A 20,842-nucleotide genomic window follows, 5' to 3' on the forward strand; every position below is an offset into this window, starting at 1 on the left:
TACAAAAGCAATTGTCTCGATATCTCATAATTAATGTATATTTTCAGATTTTGAGCATCAAAATTCATTTTTATTTATCTTCACCTAGCATAATCCAAATTCTTCAAGAATAATTTACGCTTACAATCTCTCTATTTAGAGATTTGGGTAAAAAAATTAACTTCTTGTTGATAATAATAATAATAATAATAATAATAATAATAATAATAATAATAATAATAATAATAATAATAATAATAATAATGTAGAATCCATGATTAAAAAATGAGAAATGAACCTAGAATGGTAATAATGATATAACATAATTTATAATTGAAATAAACTTTATTGGAAGTAGGTAATGTTTTAATATCTTTTTAATTATTTTTTTCAATATGTTTCCAATTTCAATGAACCACTATCGTGTGAAACTTTATATCTATGTGTACCAAAATGCATAAAAAAAAAATACAATCTATATCAGTTAGATAAACTCAAATTAAAAAAAAATTAGTGCACTTCACCAGGTTCTAAATTTGAAAATTTAATCTAACTTCAATTAAACCTAACATTTGAGTTCATATAAAGCCGAAAATCTAAATTTTAGTTAGAGTTGACAATCGAAACGATTAGACCCAGCAATATATACTAAAAAAGGATGCAAATGTATAAAATCATTTAAAATAAATAAATAAATAAAAAATAAAATATGAATAAGGTAGCGAGAGGTATGGAACTTGGATAACGGCTAGACCTGTTCATGAAACCGATAGCCTGCCCAGGCTCATAGACAATGGGACGGGCTTGGTCAAACTAAATTTCTGTTTAGCCCCGCCCGGTCCAAACCCGAAGATACCCATTAATTTATGGATTAGGCTTGGGATCTATTATAAAAGCCTGTCTCAATCCGGCCCAACCCGTAATTTATTTATTCATATGTACTGTATGCTATTATAATTTATAAGTTAAGGTTTACAATATTATATTTTCTAATAAAACTTTAATATAAAAAAGGTGATGCATTTCTAAGTTATAAAATTTATTCATATGCAGTTTTATTAATAATATATAACAATAAAATTAAAACCTAATGTACTATCTGTTGGCCAAACTTCACTATATATTAATTTCATCTTCACTCTCATTTTTAGAATTCCTTCTATTAACATTTGTTAATATTTCATCACTGTTTGTAATTTATTTTCAACGGAAATTAAATTAAATTTATATATAAAAAAATTAGTATGGACGGGCCTGGGCTGGACCTGGGATTAAGGTTCTTTAATTCAGCCCGGCTCGGCCCGAGCCCGAAGCTTTTTTTAATATGGGCTGGGCTGAGCTTGGGTAAGGGTTTTTATTCATAAGCCCGATGCAGAGCCCGACCCGGCCCAACCCATGAACGGGTCTAGTAACGGCAAAAAAGAAATTTCATCTCTAAAAAAAATAGAACTATGACAACTATTGTTTTATAAAATCAAAGCAACAACATAATTGAGAACAAATAACTACTATATATGAAAAAAATCGAATAGTTACCTTCATAAACATAACGATTCCCTATCATTTTTGACACCTTTGCGTTTCCCGATTTTAGTTGTCCACGCATCTTCTATTTATATTGGATTTCTTCAATTGGAGATATCAAAATTTGAATTCTCCAAATTCTTGAAGAAAATGTTATTAAATAGATCTGAATCTCTTAATGAAATAAGAACAAATTATAAGACTATATTATTTAAAGTAAGAACAAAATTATAAAACTATATTATAAGAGTATGGAAAACAAAATTAATACATCATCAAAACTAAAGGTTGATAAGGACTTTGGTTTTCGGTAGGGATGGCAACGGGTACTCTACCCGCGGGTACCCTGCACTACCCGACCCTAATGGGACTACCCGTACCCTGTATAGACGGGTATGGGATCAAAACCATTACCCGTTAGGGTAATGGGACGGGTATGGGAAGACCCCCCAGGGTACCCGGTACCCGTTATCCGTCATAACTTTTGTATATATTAAAAAATATTATTGTATTTTAGATGTAAAATGTGAGATTTGAACACCAATTTTTTGTTTTTCGACCATTAAGTGATACCACTAAACTACTTTATTTTTATGGATTAAGGTTCAATTTGTTTAATTTTTAGATGGATGATTTATTAAATATATACTTTGTTAAATTTATAATTTTTTTGTTTTATTTATTGATTCTTAACGGGTAAGGGTACCCGCGGGTACCCGTGAATTAAATGGGACGGGTATGGGATGCAAAACCTATACCCGTTAGGGTAATGGGAAGGGTACGAATAATTAAAAAATAAACGGGTAAGGGTTTAGGATTGGCACTACCCGCGGGTACCCTACCCGTTGCCATCCCTAGTTTTCGGTGGCCAATGAATATAATAGTGAAATACTATCTACTACGTTTTATATATAGATTTATTTATGACTTTTGAATTTCTTTCGCTTTGTGTTTTTTCATTTTTCTATAAATCTTACTTTCTTTTATGACTTTAATTAATTAATAGGCTATTAATTGACAACTTTTTATTATTGTTATAAATTATAAATATATATAAATGACTTTTCAATTTTCATTCTTTATTATTAATTAATTAAATCTTTTTAATTTTGATTTTTTACTATGTCGACAACTCATAAAAAATGCCTCTAAAACACTTCTCCTCATTTCGCTCTGCTTCGACTTCCACCACTTCCACTATTATATATATATATATAGATTTGATGATTGTAGAATGGATGGAAGTCATCTTGGCCCCAAACTCGATTGATTTGATGATTGTAGAATGAGTGGAATTATATCATGTAAAACCACTCCTTCCCATTTTCTTATATACAAAAACTGCACGCAAAACTCGCATATGAAAGAATGTAATAAATATAGAAAGCTACAAAACATCACAAATGAAAATCTATATTGGGAAACAAACTCATAGGTAATCTAACAAGCCAAATTTCACATGCAAACCAATCTTGCCTCCATCAGTTACTAGCTTAGCAGCAGTAACCAACCAGTGCCCAGGGGCATCGTGTGGACCTCGCACCACCTCTGCTCTTTCCACATATTTAAGCACCTTTCCAGAATGTACTTGACCTGGAGGACCCTCCGGATACACACCTGAGTTCAGTGCAGCTGGGGCTTGCTTTTCCGGACCCATACCCATACCCGTACCACTTCGCTGAGTGAATGTGAATGTTGTGCTAAGATTGGTCAGAAAATTCGACTTACGAGAAGCTTCAGGCGCAGCAGACCACTCTGTTTTCCTGATGCTACAATTTGGTAAGTGCGTGAACAGTAGCCGCAGGTGAAGAACTGTCTTAGGCCACTTCCCCTTGCTTAGTAGCTGTGCACCACTTACAATAAAAACTCCACCTGGATCTCCCTGCAACCACTCCGGGTCGTGCTTAACAACAGATGTGCACACCTTAGAATATCTCTTCCATCTAACTGGTTCCAAGAATTGATCACCAAAATTATAATCGTCAGAGCCTCGCCATTCACATGGCCTGCTTAAGGTGTCTGTTGATGAAGTCATAGTATTTGGAAGGCTAGAAAGATGTTGTAAATGTAATGCTAGTCGATTGCATTTTTTCCCCTCTAGATACAAGCGTAGCCCAACTACAGGTTTTTTATCACTTGAAACCTGAACATTTCAAAATCAATGAACTCAGCATTTGATTTCCATATACTTCAACAGATATTTAATCTCCAAAGGGAGTAGTTCAGAGTAAATATCTGGTATAGGAATAACAGAAAAACGCATGTAAACTTCATGGCTACCAAAAATTATAAAAGACTTGTATTTCAGATGCCTTCTAGATCACACCCAAATATGTCAAAGTATCAATAAATTTGGTATGTTTCAAGTGACATAACAGCATAAGCTTCATGAAGGAACTAAAATATGAAGAATGCAGAAAAAGTACAATCATAGTTTAGTGGAGTCAGAATGAGTTATATACAGTTGTGTGGAAATGAAAGGGCTTATGAAAAGGAAAACACCTGAATGGACTTTGAAATATTATCTTCATATGGCATACGCCAAAGTAGATCAAATCTGTTCTCAAACAAAGTACGTACGCAAAACAATCTAACTTATTCCTTTTTTCTCCTAATGAGCAAGTTAATTGAATCAATTAAAAAGAAAGGGTATGATATCATGTGCAGGAAACATAAAATGATTATTCATATTCTAGGTATCTCCAACCACACCATTTTCAGCTAAAGTTTTACACTCCTTTTAACTATATCCTACTTCATAAATTTTTTGTCTCTTATTAGGCTAAGAAATTTCACTAACTGTTCCTTGAATTTTTCATTTTGTAGCAAAAAAATCACTGAATTATTACAGGAGGAACAATTAATTCCCTTTTACCCATTTTCTGTTCATCTCTTTGTTCAGACGTTAACTTAAAACCACATCGAATAATTTTTTATTATTGACACATCAAATGGACTCTTTTCTTTTGTTTCTGCTCTCCTATAACACTTTTTTCTCTCTTCTATTCACACTTCTCTCTCCATGTTTTCCCCTTTCTAGCTCATATAATTTTCTCATGGAAATTTCTTAGATCAAGCAAGATCTTTGCAAAACCATCTTAAATGCTGAAGTAGAATCAAAATCCAAAATCAATAAGAAATTTGTAAACTCTAATAAAAGAAGTGGGTGAATAGTGATATTCTCTCTTTTCTTACAACAGACAAAAAGGGAGAGAGAGAGAGAGAGAGAGAAAGACTTTATATTATGATTTAATAAAAACAAAAAATCATAAAAATAAGCAAAGTTAGAGTTTCAGGTCATGAATCTGCTTGAGTGATGAAAAGAAAATGAGTAAATGGATTTTGTGATAATGGAGTTTAATGAGTAGTTAACCTAACGGATTCGGTTTAGGAGTGTTAACCTAAAACCGAATCTGTTTAGGATTGAAACAGCAGCCGCTGCTTTAGGTTATGGGTTAGGACTGTAGTTCCTAGTTAGACATGTACAGCTTCCACTATATATATGTGCATATATGTGGCTAAATTACATACGTGGTGTATAACCTTTACCCCAAATCACACTTTAGTATACAACCAAAATTTTGTCACACTAAACCGTACGAACTTCAGGTGACCTCCCACTAAAGTGTACAACCGGTTTTTGTGACCGGTCAACGCTGGTCAACTATGCCATGTCAGCATTTTTTAGTTGTAAAATTAAAAAAAAGTGAGACCCACTCTTTATGGAATTACTAATATAACCTTAAGCCTTATAAAATTACTAAAATACCCCTTATCTTCTTCCTTCAACCTCTCTCCCATTTCTCTCTCTCCATGTTCTCTCTCACTCCTCTCTCTACCATTTCTCTCTCACTCCTCCTTTAAACAAGTGGTTCAAATGTTAACCGGATCTCCTAAACCTACTAACGCTTCCTCCTCTGCTGCCGCCGCCGTCTACAAATTATCGAAACTACAGGTTATTTTTTGAAATTAATCAAAAATTAAATAAATACTACTAGTAATTAGCCTTAAAAGCCATTGAGTTTTTTTCCTGTGCTCTATTAAAACACCGACCCCCTTCTCTTCTTCTCTGCAATATTTACTCCATTTTTAATTCCCCAAATTCATTTCTCTCTACCCCTAATTTAATTAAACCCTAACTCCTCCCCCCCCCCCCCCCTCTCTCTCCCTTTCTCTCTCTATATCTATCTATGTGTGTATATATACACACATAATCACATTCCTCCTTCAAAATCTCACTTGTTCATCACATAATTTCATAATCTTAAGGTAATAATCCATCCATCCATCTATCTATGTTTTTTTTAATGAACCGATTTTCAAATCTCCCGTCCACTGATCCTCAATCGGTGGATTCCTGAAGGTTATGATAAAATCATCAATCTCCCGTTCACGGATCTCGACCAGTTCTTATCTCCATTCGAATCGCCATTGTTGAAAGAGAGAATGTTCCTTTTCTCATCGGACTCTATAGCCAAACTCAAACAAAAAGCTAATTCAGAACACAACACTCTCAACATCTCATCTCTGCATTCTAAGTTGAAAGAGAGAATGTTCTGTTTCTCTACTTATACATTTTTAGAGATTCTAAGTTATATTATATTATAAATTCTGAATTCTAAGTTATAAAATCTGAAAATATTTGAACATATATTAAATTATTAATCCTCCTAGATTTGGTTTTTACTTTTGTTGTTGGAATTGCAGAGAGAAATGGTAGAGAGAGGAGTGAGAGAGAAGAGGTAGAGAGAGAAATGGGTGAGAGAGGTTGAAAGAAGAAGATAGGGGGTATTTTAGTAATTTTATAAGGCTTAAGATTATATTAGTAATTCCATAAAGAATGGGTCCCACTTTTTTTAATTCTACAACTGAAAAATGCTGACATGGCATAGTTGACCAGCGTTGACCGGTCACAAGAACCGGCTGTACACTTTAGTAGGAGGTCATCTGAAGTTCGTACGGTTTATACGTTTAGTGTGACAATTTTGGCTGTACACCAAAGTGTGATTTTGGGTAAAAGTTGTACACCACGTATGTAATTTACCCGCATATATGTAACATAATTGATAAGTGAAATACAGAGAACAATTCAAACCTTTCATGGTATCATCAGAGTCTATTAGGGTTTAAACACCAATTCAATTGGCCGACTCCTTCCTCTTTTCTTTCGCCCTAATTCTCAAAACGTTTCTGTGTTGTTCCTTTCGCACTGCGTTTCGCGTTTCTTTTGATCCCTATCCTGTCGCCGTAATTCTTAAATCCTCACTTGAAGCTTCACCATCCGTCTTCTCTAAAGTTTTCCGTCGTTCAACATTAATCTTCGGAAACCGAAACTATGTCTTCTTCCTCTTCCTCAAATTCGTCTTCGTCCATGGCTTCCTCAACCTTGTCCACTGTCAGTTCGGCCGCAGTTGGCCCAATGCCGAATTTCTCTCACAGTTTAACGGTGAAGCTTGATTCAACAAAATTTGCGTTGTGGAAAACGCAGATGGAGTTAACCCTAGAAGGATGCAGGCTGTTTCACCATGTTGATGGAACCGCAGCCCCTCCTTGTGATTGTGATGAATATGCTATATGGAGACACCAAGATAGACAAGTTCATTCTATCCTTTTTCAATACGTGGACAAATCACTGCTTCCAACTCTTGTTGGAGCCAAGTCTACTTATGAGGCTTGGAACCGCCTCCATGAAACCTTCTCTCAAGGCTCTCGACCTCAAGTTGCTTTCTTCACGGACAATTAATGGGTCTCCTTCGTGAAACAGATTCAATTTCGGTTTATATGAATAAAGCAAAATCTATTTTTGATAGCTTGGCTGCCCTGGAATCGCCTGTCTTTGGAAGATTTCATTGATTATATCTTGGCCGAATTGGGCCCCAATTACCACCATTCAAGCGGGCATTCCATGCACGCATGCTGCCTACAACATATGAACAACTATATGGCTTGCTTCTCAATGAGAAAGCTCAAATTCTTGATGACAGTAACTCCAACGGTACAATTTGCTGCCTCTGGCCGAAATTTCACTAGAAGGGGTCGGGGCCGAGGAAGAAGAGATAGGGCTGTAGTTATCAAAATAACTACTCTCAGCAGTTTCATATGCCCCCTCACGCAATTTTGTGAACAATTCGGGTGCTTTACCTCAAGCCACACAGTTTGCCCCACTGGATTCCAGCACTATCACATGTTATAATTGCAAGGGTAAGGGTCATATTGCTCGGAATTGCTCATCTCATGTATACTCGCATGATACTAGAATGGTTCACAATCCACAGTTCAAAATTGCTACAAATCAGAATCAACCTGCTCAGCAGCAGTGGGTCATGGACACTGGTGCTACACATCATCTCACATCGAATTTGGGAAACCTTGCTATTTATTTTGAGTATTACGGTCTTGAGGAAGTGACAATTGGTAATGGCTCTAAACTTTCCATCAGCTCGGTGGGTTCTTTTCAATTTCCTCTTCATGTCAAAACATTAGATTTTAGAGATGTTCTATTTGTTCCTGCAGCTAAACATAATCTTGCTTCTGTTCGTTCTTTAACTGCTTCTAACAATATTTATGTGGAATTCTTTGCTGATTCTTTTGTTCTTAAGGATTTGGCAACGAAGGACATCATCCTCACGGGGCAAAGTAAAGACGGACTTTATTACTTCCAACAACTTCCTCCATTCAGAGTTCAAATTAATTTAGCTGCTTTATCTACTTGGCATGAGCGTTTAGGACATGCCTCTCTTCCAATTGTTAAGAAATTAATCAATTCTAATGTTATTACTTCTTCAGAAAATAAAAGTTCCTCTCTTTGTGATGCATGTTCAATTAGTAAAAGTCATAAATTGCCGTTTGTTAAATCTTCATTTATTGCCACTCAACCTCTTGAACTAATTTGTTCTGATGTATGGCGACCAGCTAAAATTCAATCACATGATGGGTATTCATATTATGTCATATTCTTTGATCATTACACTAAATACACTTGACGTTATTTGTTAAAGAAGAAATATGAGGTTATGGATGTGGTGGTTATTCAAGTTAGACTTGTGGTGGAGAAACACTTTGGGCTTCCAATTAAAACGTTTCAATCAAATTGGGGTGGAGAATTTCGAGCCTTGTCCAAATATCTTGCATCCAATGGAATTGCACAACGATCCTCTTGTCCCTACACCCTTGAACAAAATGGTTGTGCGGAGCATAACCATGCTAAATTACCACCTTCCTTTTGGTCTTTTGCTTTTGAAACTACTATCTATGTTATTAATAGAGTGCCAGCGTCGACTCTTGAGTTTGACATCCCTTTTTGTAAATTGTTTGGTAATTTACCAGATTATTCTAGGTTACGGGTATTTGGGTGTTTATGTTATCATTCGCTTCGTCCCTATGCATCACATAAATTAGCTCATCACCTAAATGTGTCTTTTTGGGATATAGTAAATTACATAAGGGCTATCGCTGCTTTGATCCTGTTTCTTCCACATTCTACATTTCACGCCATGTTATTTTTGATGAGCATGTGTTTCCATTCGATGAACTTAAACAGTGTGCATCACATGTCCATGATCCCACGCCTTTGCTTCAAGCACCTCAGGTTACATACCCACTGATTTTTCCTGAGTCTCCGCTTTTACCTTCAACAACAGAATCAGCTATGCACTCCTCTCCGAAATATGGAAAGATAGTACTCTCGGCTTCCTCTTGCGTCGACGGGTCAGTCAGCCCCATTCCGGTCTGTTATTGCAGACATTGCCGCAAAGTATAGTACTGATTCGCCATCGGCTGCAGCATCTTCTCCACACTCGGATACTACGGCTTCTTCACCTGAGTCGGCTGCCTCTACCGAGCCCTCTGCTTCTCAATCAGCCGACACATTGGAAAATATTGTTGCTCCTCGCACTGTTGACAATGCTCATCCTATTATTACTCAGGCAAAAGTTGGCACTTTCAAACACAAAATGCTGGTACATTCTGTTGATGTTGATCCTAATACCTTTTCACAAGTTTCTAAACATGCATGTTGGCGCAAAACAATGGGTAAAGAATACAATGCACTGATGACGAATGGCACTTGGAGCCTTGTTCCTCTTCCCCCTGGGCTAATTTGATTGATAATCGTTGGTTGTTTAAAACTAAAACGAATGCAAAAGGGGAAGTTGAAAGACATAAAGCTCGTCTGGTGGCGAAGGGTTTTCATCAGTGCATTGGCTGTGAGTTTGAGGTGGGATATCACTCAAATTGATGTTTCTAATGCTTTCTTACATGGTGATTTACATGGGGATGTGTATATGGTGCAACCCACTGGCTTTGTTGATCCGGCTAACCTGCAGCTGGTTTGTAAATTACATAAATCATTGTATGGATTGAAGCAGTCTCCCCGTATGTGGCACGAGAAGCTCACGGCGAAGCTATTAGAGTTCAGGTTTCAGGGGTCTAAAGCTAATACTTCATTTTACTTCCTTTTATCTGGCAAGGTGCGTGTGTATTGTCTTATTTATGTGTCTGATTTATTGGTAACCGGGAATGACGGTGATTTGATTGGGAAGTTGGCCAAGTTTCTTGAGATTAATTTTGCAATTCGAAATCTTGGATCACTGCATTATTTCCTTGGTTTGGAAGTTCACCGAGATTCGACAAGTCTCCTGTTACACCAGTCCAAGTATATTCAGTCCATTCTTAAAAAGGCTAATATGTTGGATTGTACAATCATCTCAAGTCCGGCTAATCCCTCTACGCACCTAGAGGCCGATCCTACGGATGCCTTTGATGACTCTTATCTCTATCGTAGCATTGTCGGGAGCTTGCAATATCTGACTTTCACCCGGCCAGACATCTCATTTGCAGTTAATCGGGTTTCGCAATTCATGCTTGCTCCCTCTAATGTTCATTGAAGTGCAGTTAAACGCATTTTGAGGTATTTACAAGGTACCGCTTTGTTTGGTATTCAGTTCACTAAAGGTTCGGTGAATCAATTACATTGCTATTCTGATGCTGATTGGGGTGGAGATCATGAAGATCAGAAGTCTACGGAAGGTTATGCGGTTTTTCTTGGTTCCAATGTAGTCTCTTGGTCATCTCATAAACAAAGCACTGTTTCTAAATCTTCCACTGAAGCCGAATATCGAGCACTTGCCACAGCCACTTCTGAACTTACTTGGCTACAAATGCTGCTTCATGAGATTGGCTTTTCTGTTTCTACGGCACCTGTGTTATGGTGTGATAATATAAGTGCTATACACTTGTCTGTCAATCCAATGTTTCACAATTCCACCAAGCACCTGGAAATTGACTTTTACTTTGTGCGAGACAAAGTTCGATCTAAAGCATTGGTGGTTTGATACATATCTACCGAAGACCAAACAGCTGATATTTTTACCAAACCACTTGCCCGGAATCGGTTTCAACTGCTTAGAGACAATCTGACAGTTCCTGCCCGCCCTGTTCAGCTTGAGGGGGAGTAATGAGTAGTTAACCTAACAGATTTGGTTTAGGAGTGTTAACCTAAAACCGAATCTGTTTAGGATTGAAACAGCAGCCGCTGCTTTAGGTTATTGGTTAGGACTGTATTTCCTAGTTAGACTCCTAGTTAGACACGTACAGCTTCCACTATATATATATGTGCATATATGAACATAATTGATAAGTGAAATACAGAGAACATTCGAACCTTTCAGAGTTGAATGTTTTTCCTGTTACAGAGAAAGAAGCTCAAGAGAGTTGCGTGATTAGTTAAGTTCAAGCATAACTAACATATCTCAGATATTGAGGACAGTAATCCGAAGCTCTCATTAGACTTCAATTAAGCAGCAGTTCCAACAAATGTCCATCATTCTATAAATATCCAAAAGTGTTCCTTGAGCACACTGAGTATCATGCAACACCCAATCTTCTCTTACCCTCGCATTTATAACATAAAGCTATTAGTTTTCTAGTGAGAGAATTTCAATATTTGACTAAAATGTCTTTGTTTTTCCTCATTTATGGGTGCAACAACCAGTGGAAATGGTATATATGACAGGAATAAGTATATGAACAAGCTTCCCATGTTCCCCTATTTCAACATGGTTCTTTCACACAAATAGAAGAATAAATACTCTTTTGAAGTTCAGAAATTGTATGCCACCTCATTTCTATACATTAGAAATTTAAGTATATGCCATATATTGAGCATAATGACAATGAAAACTCAACCTATATGATAGACTTTGAAGAAACAAATTTACAACGAACTAACAGCCCTAGTGGTGTGAATAAAACTTAGTCTATAATTATAGTACCTGGGTGGGGCTAACATAAATCTTAGGACCCAGACAACTGAATCTCAGAGAGGGGCAAGAAGCTTTTCTTCTTTGATGTCGCAGAGGCAGCTCACAAAACATCGGTGCCCATTGCTTTGGAACTTGAAATTCCAAGAAGTACTGTAGATCCTCTGAAGCAGGCTTGTCTGAACATAGAGAATGGATACACCCGAATTCATTTTTATGCAGACTAAGAGGTAAAAATAACATGATTTATTGACTGTAAAGAAAAGACTAACTCATGGACATTAAAATTCAATCAAGCATGTCAGTGGATTGCTCAGTGGTTATCCCTTCCCCCTTGTCGGAGCTTATAATACAACTACTCTTGGACCTTAACTATCAGCTTAAGCTTTTAATTCAAATGATTCCATGACATGGTATCAGAGCCTCGTAAACCAAGTGGTCGAGGGTACCAATCCTGGCAACCCAATTTGTTGATTAAATTTCAACACACGGTAAGAAGGGTATGTGTTGTGCACGCTTCAAGCCCAAGGGGCATTCGCATGAGGGGGTATGTCGGAGATTATAATAAAACTATTCTTGGACCTTAACTATGAGCTTAAACTTTTAGTTCAAAGGGTTCCATGGCATCCCTCTTGACACAGACCCGTCCACAAACACTACCTTAAACCTCAATACGCCTTGGTGAATGAACCAAGGTTAGCTTTTATTCTCAAACCATAGGAGGGGGGAAGAATTACGCATTGAGACTTGATGAATCATGGAAAAGAACAACGTAAGCACTTGAACTTCATTCATTTCCCTATAGTGCCATAAAGATAAGACAGACAACAAAGACAATTTCTCGTTCTCTCTGAAATCCCAATCTTGCTGGTCAAAATATAAGAAAATGCTCCCTAAGTCCAAGGCCTCAAAAGTTTGCAGTAAACTTAACAGAGTTCAGGGACAATGGGAGATTTACCACTCTAACCTTCTACGCATTACTGGACATTTAGTTCTAATCACAGGTTGTGGAAAATTGAAAAGACATGGAGTGGAAAATTGAAAAGACATGGAGATGCAAGATGGTAGCACAAATGATACAGTATAATCACGTATTTCTTGTCAAAATTTTCGAAAAGTGTCTCAACCTAGAGTGTAGTCTTTTGAACCATAATCATTCAATACCATTACCATGGTCGTGAAAATTTGAATAGGGTTTACTTTAAAACACAGTTGTGTTAAGAAAAGCTAAATACAGGCCAACACTGGAAAATAACCCTATAATTGATTATATTATTTGGGAAAGAGAACTTACAACGCAAATACAAGTTGATTGCATGGCTAAGATAACCACTGCCAGGAATCCCATTAAGAAGAGAAGTAATAGGCACAAATTTGAAGAGTGTTGCTTCTGGTTTAATAGGCACTGTCTGGAGCCAATTGGAGTGACTGTGGGAGAACACGTCCCCCCCTCTTTTTGAACAAACAATAGTGAGGCCCTGCCCATGTCACGAAATATAATTAAAATAAACACAATGCTTTCCAGTTCACATGCAGTACACATTGCATTCTCAACTTACATCCTTGCTTGATGTTTCTGTAATGCTGGTCAATTGCATAGTATTTGACTGCAAAATACGATTAAAGACCTCTGGGACCTGCAGAAAGACATCACTTCATCAGTAATCAGTTTAAATAAATTACATCATATTCTACAGAAAGAGAAGAAGAACTACTCTTTGTTTACTATCTCTAGCATTCCTCTGTAGTAGGTTCGGGCTTCTTCTATCAGAAAATAAAAAGTCTCCAAGATCTTCCAAATGCTTTCTGAGCTCAGCAGGAGGAATTGGTGAAGTAGGTTGCTGTCTAACACAAATTAAATCCTGACCTCCAACCGCCATCCCTACTATTATATGTGTGCCAAATGTTCTGATGAACCTGCCTAATAAGATTAGTCAGTATCCATCACCAATTCCATACTACTGCAGCTAATGCATAAACGTAAGAGCATACTGAAAGAGAGAATTAATTGTCCAAACAAATAAACACTATACAATTTGCTTCCTCTTATTTTACCAACAACAAAACCCAACTAGTTGGAGTGGGCTATACGGAGCCCTTTCCCAATCAATCTTGTAAAAAGTAGTCTTCAGAGGGGAAATTTTAATAACCATCATCAAAATCAGCCTTGATCTTTCCCTTCTTGACTGTATTTACTTCGTTTTGTTTTCACAACAAGGAACAAAGTTACCTGTTTCTATAGTTTAGGAACAGAAGAAAAGCTTTTGTTCTCTGGAAAGCTACACATTCTTTCGCCTATATCTTGAATACAAGTGTGTTATCTTAAGATCTTAGCTTGCACAATCAAAAGCAATGACTTGTGGAGCACAAGAACATTCAATGAAACGCAAGCCAAAAGGCCATTCCAGAACCAGACAACCCCATTGGCTAAACGAATTAACAGAAAGGCTCAAAACAGTCAATTCTAAAAATGATATAAGTAGGCACATCATTAAGAGCAAAGATTTTATTGAGAAATTGGAAAAAAAAATTATATTTGAAATCAGGTTGTTTTTTGTTTGGAGGGCGATCGGCGGAAAGTATTCACTTTTACAGAAAAGACTTCAATATTTGAAGAAACAAATATAGAACTCTCAACTTCACAAACCATAGGTGAAACTTTTTCCAAACACCAAACATCATCCCTCCCTTTTTACTTTCTGTTATGTTCCCAAAACATTAAAAGAAAAGGTCTTGAAAAACAAGCTAGCCATGCGAATTGATTTTTCTGCTTAATTTTCTCTTTTAATAGGAAAAGTAAGCTTAATACAATGATTGTATGCAGCTATTATTTAATTAACAAAATATAAATAAATAAGCATCAAAGCTATTATTGACATGATGGGTTCAAGATTAAATTATGTATTAAAATATCTATTCAAGCCCTTGAAAAATGAAATAAGCTTCACTTAGAACCAGTTGGGTGCTACATCTACAATGACGCATAAAGTTGTGAGAAAAACTAATGGCTCTTTACTAGACTACAATAGTTACATTTAAACTTTATAGCTACATCATGTAATAGTTAAAATAAGTGAAATTGTATTAAAACAAAAGCACAAATCGTTCATAATTTCTAATATTAAAGAATTTTACAGTTTAACGGACCTGTGGGCTGTAACTTCAATACTAAGATTATTAAAGTAAGGTTACTGCTGTGCAGCCAGCAGAAAAGAAAAAAAACCCATAGAAGTGTTTGATGCTTTCTTGTTTACTTTCACATTACTCAATTTTAGAGTTTGTTTTGCATAAGGATAGATCCTTCAAAGAAGGTTGGAAAAGGCAAGTCCCTATAGAAAAAAAGTGAATTCTCTAACTATCGAGTTTTTTAGGTGCATGGAGTTCTAAGAAAGTGATAATAGGCTGCGAAAAGGATAGAGTTGTAGAAGCAAGGAGATATTTTTAAGTTGAATAATAAGTCCCTTCTTTATTCCAAGTTTTCATCAAGAGAAAGTAAATGTAGCATTACTGTTCAAGGTGGTGCAGACAGGAAATCATAATAGTCCAGTGAACAAAATTTTCTTTTTCATTTTCTTGTCCCTGAAATTTTTAATTAACTTGAGCTTCTAATTAATGTTTGTAATCCAATGTTTTATAAGAACTTGGCCCGCCTTTTTTTTTATATTCATTAAGAAGGAAATCATAAAAGACCGTTAATTTGTTCCGGTTTTTCTTTTCATTTTTTGAGAGTTGCAGCAAAATAATAATAAAAATTATTATTATTATTATTGATAATAATTTTTCCCTATAACTCGTGAAAGGTCAGGCTGTATGTTGAGTGAAGGGATTCAAGTGTATGATTTGGTTGTCAAGTTTGGCCTTCTCTCTGGTGTATCTGTGGGTACGTCACTTTTGCATTTTTATGGGGCTTATGGGTTGCATTGGATGCAAGGATGATTTTTGAGGAGATGCCAGATAAGAATGTTGTTTCTGGATTGCAATGATGGTTTCTTACTTAGATATTGGAGATCCGAGGGAAGTGATGAAGATGTATGCACGGAAAAGATGTGAAGGATTGAGTTGTAATGCCAATAATTCAGCTATTGTCATAAGTTCTTGAGGATCACTCCAGGATGAAGTCTTGGGTCTTCAAATTCTAGGGGAGGCAATGAAGTTTGGTTTAGAAACTCATGTTTCTGCAGCGAACTCTCAACATCATAAGTTTTTCAGCCAAGGTTTCATGTTTCCCCAATCAGATAGTCAGTTTTGGCTATTTTTTGTGAAAGCTAGCCTTGTTGTTTATGCTAAGGAAATAAATTCATGGGTCGGCTTGGAACTGTTTAATCAACTCTGCAATCAAGATTGGGGCAATCGTGATTTGGAAGTTTCAGTTTCTCTACTGTTTAAAAATACAACAGTGTTTCAATGGTTGATTGCATGGAAACTACAGGATCGGAATGCGCTTTCTGGAGGGATGGATCTGCATTCAACAAACATTCCTCTTAACTCCAGTCTTGAGGAGAAGACTGTTTTGAAGGGGTAGGTAGTGATATAGAATGGATAATTAGAATAAAGGGTAAACTAGGGATTAGGACACGTGGCTTGTTAGCTTAGCTGAAGTTTATCCGAGAGGAAAGGGGTTTGGTCATAAATAGGCGAGGGTCTATCTTGGTGAGAAATTAGTATTTGGGTCCTAGCTTAGGCTTGGACAGGAACTTGCCCTGTGGAAGAATTTCTTCTGTTCATTATCTTATACTCTGTATGCTTTTTCTTTCTTAATTGTTTTCCGATCTTAGTGGTCTTAAAGTCATCAATACGAATGTATTTCCTTATTTCTTTGTGTTAGCTTGAACTGTTTTCTATCAGCTACGAGCCAAATGAAGCTCAAAGACTCGAATTGAATGTTTTAGGATGTTCAAGTCTGGAAAAGAATTTAAATATCCCCTCATCTATAGAATAGTTCATTAAATTTGAGAATGAACGGTTTTTAAACCTTATCTAAGATTGTTACCCAGGGCATTCTTCTTCTTATTCCCCAACTTATGTTAACTATTTTTCCTTCATATCATAACTAATTCACACAACAGCTCATCTGCATAAAAAGTCATACCAAAAGATAATGATTCATAAAAATTATTTTTGCTAGTTTCTTCTGAAATTGCCAACAAAAGTACACCACAAGCGAGCTATTCAGCTTTCAGTGCTCACAAATGCTTTTGTGAATATAGGTTATTACCGAAACCTTTGGTCAAAATCATCTATGTCCACTCCATTACTTATGTCTATTTTTCAATTTTAATGGATCTCAATTTTTCCCTAGTTGTTACTTAGGAAATAGAATCATCAGTTACATAAGCACGATTTCAATCACATAATAAGAACTTACGAAAAGCGATCAATCACCATTCAAAGACAAGGCACACTCTACCCTTTTTATACTATACAGTTAAATACATATAAGGAAAATTCACTAAAGTTCAACATTTCATCTAGATTTAGCAAAGAAACCTGAAACAAAATATTTTTCGCCCCAGGAGAAAAATACTTTCAAATAAGTGATGTTTCTCAGTCAAATTAGAGCTGAAAAAGAATCAACTTTAAACTATTGCTATTTTTAAATTTTTGGCTACTTCTTTTATATGGCCATTCTAGCTAGAAAGAAATATGATGGTAGTTCAATTCCAAGCCAGTAGTATCCAACCTCAACATTGCAAATACAAGAACAGGTATTCTACTGATCAGAGCAAGATGGTCTATTTAATACTGGAAGTATCTTTTAAAGATAATCTTGCATATTTAACATGAGACACTTATATATAAATAACAAAAGAATATTGAAGAGGTACCTAGCTAATGATGCTGGATCCCAGCGAGGTGGAACAGACTTCTTTACTCTGTCTTGCAGTACCAGAGGAGATGCTGTTAGGTGCAAATAGTACAATGAGATGAAGTAACCATCAAAAGCAAGAAACTTTGTGTCTGAAGCATCACGAAACCAATCTCCAGTTAAATCAAAAATTGAATTAAGATAGCCTGAAGGCACCTTTCCTTGCACTGAAGATTTTTGATTCAGTAGCTCCGACATCTGCAAGTAGAGAGAAAGCCTGGTTATGAATGATTACATAAATATTCAAATTAAAACTGAAAAGCAAAAGGAAAAGAACAAGTCAACACTCGAATCACAACAAAAGTGCATGCTTAAGTTTATAACTACATCAAGAATTTGAAATTAATTGAACGAGAGAGTAGAAACACTAAGACAATCATAACAAATAAACTTCATGTTATTCAACTTACCTACAAGATCCAAAATTTTCGTGACATAGTATCAGCTGCATCAATAGCACCCTCAAATTAAATTTTTCACACCACTTACAGAGTTTAAAAATATTTAGCACTGCATAACAGGCACTATTTTTCTGCTCTTTATACTTTTTGATTTTTTTCTTTTGTTTCTGTAACATCTCCTGAGAAACCTAAGCCACAGATAAGTTTTACATAATGCTACTCGCTTGTAATGATTTGCTTATATATATGCCATGATACTTTTTTGAGTATTGGCACCCAGTAGCAAACTGAAATGCAAAATCAAACAGATAATATAATTTGCACACACTTATTCTATTTATTCTACCATTTCAAAACATTTACTTATGTTGCAACTCACACTCAAGCTAACTACCTAGAAATCTGCAAGAACACTGGGACTAGCTCACGTGGCTTGTCTTCGGGGCAATATTTCCTGGACCAATATCAAATGGAAAGGGTCGTGTGAAAAGCAGACTTCTCATGTATGCTATTCACAGTATCTAATGGAAAGGATAGATCATTTGAATCGGCTTTCTGTCAGTTCAGTTTGAGATGCTCACCTCTAGTTCCAGGGCAATCTTATTAAGGGACTGTTCAAAGAAAATTGTTAATATTAACGTTAGAGTTGAGTTAACTTTGAAAGTCCTTATTGCACTTAAGATCTATTTTAAAAGTATTTGACATGATAAACTTACTTTAAGTGCATACGTGGAAATTGGAAATGATTTTATATTTCTTGTCAACGAGCATCCTTTGGCATATGATATGGATTTTATGAGCTCCACAAATTAATCTATTACCTTTATTCGTTGCAGAGTGCGGAGAAGCTCACTACCCATACTCATCTGTTCTAGTGTTGGGAAGTTTTTTTTCTTTAAAAAAAATGAAAAGGAAAAGAGAGTAAAGCTATGATTTGCCAGATTCCACGTTTCAGGAGGAGAGTTGAAAGGATCAATAATAGCTTTAAGCCTACCCATGCCTTAGCCAGACTGACTTTGGAGTTGGGTCGTTACAGCCTCATATATGTTGCCATAATATAACAAACCTTAGCAACTTCTCAAGTTCTCATCACAGCTAAGAGAAAAATCATATAAAAAAGAAAGAAAAAATGGATGATTGAAAACAGAAAAAATTAGCATATATGAACCTAACCACAAACAAATTAACCTAAGGCCATAATGGCAAAAAAAACAATAAAAAGTAAACTTGTCACTCTGAAAATTTCCATGTCCAACTAGGAAGTAATTAGTTAGTTGACAACACTGAATTGCATGAAAAGAGAAAATCAACCTGATTGAAGTCGAGAACATCAGATTTGAAGCGAATTCTGTCGCCTTTATCACATCGAATATCATGAGAAACATTAGGAATGGTAAAGCCACCGGGCATAAGTATGTCCCTGGTATTTTGTTGATCAATTTCCACCAAACTCCCCTTGGCAAATTTCAATCTGAAATCACTGCTAAAATCAAAGCCCTTGCCTAGTGATTCTATCGCCCGCAACTCCATGCCCTTGTGTGCCTCCCCTTCCATCATAATTCCCACTTTCTCTCTCAACGGTCTGACTAAGTAGAAAATAATTGAAAATTAAGGAACCCGATTATCAATTTGACCATGTAATTGCGGCCTTATTAAACTTTGAATACATGAGAATAGAAAAGTCCCTTTTTACGGGAAAGAAGGGGAAATGGAATCAGCAGAATGACAGAAAGAAGGGAAGGAAGCATTGGTAGCTTTTCTTTGAAATCTATTTGGTGTTGACTGCTGAAAGAACAAAGCGATTGTATCAAATGGTCAACGTTGATAGGCTACTCTTTACCTAAACTACCTACTACTGGAAACCCATGTAGTTTTGATTTTTTTTTTTTTTTTTTTTTTTTATGATAGAGTAAAGCCTCTGTATAGAAATACGAACTCGGTCTCAATTTGATAATAAACTCTATAAACAAACTCTATTTAGTAATAGTCTTCTAATTGTTATACAAATAGCCCGGTCTCAAGTGTCTGTAATAGAATTTAAATAAACATTCAATTTGGTTACCGCATTAATTAATTTACTCTAAAATCAACTTTCGAATATGATAATTGTGTATCTAAACGTATTAATGAGAGTTCCCATATCCCGTTGAGTCTTCCAAAATCAACATATAAAACAAAATCAAGGTCAGAGAGGAGCCGAAGTTCGACAAACTCATTTTGATGCCTAAATCAGTAGATGCTTAGGAAGAGTTGAAGAGTAAACTAGTTATGAGATAGTATTGTTAATGTACCGTGTGATGTGGAACTTCTTGTAAACTCCACTTCCGACTGCCATCCGGTGACCTGAGACCACAAAGAACGTCAGAAAAGGGGGCCGGTGATCTGGTGAATCCTCTCTGATGCCAAAGTCGGAAGATATTAAAGAGAATATCAAGCTAACTTAGAATAAGGAAATGAGTAATAGATAGTTGAAGTAAGATATCTATGGTCGTGGGCTTCCAAGCTATTTAAAAGTAAAAATGAATTGTACTTGGACACATGGCAGTACTTGATTGGTCTTCGGACCCTATCTTTCCGTGTTGTGAGATATATGAGTTTGGAGAGCGTGCTTTTGGAATTCAGCGTGCTCATTGGTCCACGTGTTTCCTTAAGCAGCTCCCGAAGAGAAACCTTCGGACGCAAAGTGGTTGAAGCCATGGCTTTGACCCAGAAGAACGCAGTTATGGGCTTTGGTGGAATTGGGCCCATACGACGACTTCGAATCATGGCCAGGGCCTAACTGCCAAAAGCTCAAATAACTTGATACCCTATCA

At 36.2% G+C, this 20,842-nt stretch overlaps 1 protein-coding gene across 2 annotated transcripts; it reads right to left on the reverse strand.

Moving 5' to 3' along the window:
- Positions 1–2,857: 2,857 nt before the first annotated feature.
- On the reverse strand, positions 2,858–19,822 carry LOC136218510 (MACPF domain-containing protein At1g14780-like). Of its 2 annotated transcripts, XM_066005419.1 has the most exons (9): positions 18,746–19,279; positions 18,611–18,640; positions 18,424–18,483; positions 17,588–17,826; positions 13,478–13,679; positions 13,322–13,399; positions 13,057–13,240; positions 11,775–11,941; positions 2,858–3,646 (listed from the first exon to the last, which is right to left on the reverse strand). In XM_066005419.1, the coding sequence occupies exons 4-9, from the start codon at positions 17,824–17,826 to the stop codon at positions 2,933–2,935; spliced, it is 1,584 nt and encodes a 527-aa protein (XP_065861491.1). In that variant the 5' UTR covers positions 18,424–18,483; positions 18,611–18,640; positions 18,746–19,279; the 3' UTR covers positions 2,858–2,932. The 2 variants fall into 2 exon arrangements, with proteins under 2 accessions (XP_065861491.1, XP_065861490.1); XM_066005418.1 differs by lacking the exons at positions 18,424–18,483; positions 18,611–18,640; positions 18,746–19,279 and adding an exon at positions 19,341–19,822.
- Positions 19,823–20,842: the final 1,020 nt, after the last annotated feature.

This window comes from Euphorbia lathyris, chromosome 2 (assembly GCF_963576675.1).
Source record: "Euphorbia lathyris chromosome 2, ddEupLath1.1, whole genome shotgun sequence".
NCBI classification, from domain to species: domain Eukaryota; kingdom Viridiplantae; phylum Streptophyta; class Magnoliopsida; order Malpighiales; family Euphorbiaceae; genus Euphorbia; species Euphorbia lathyris.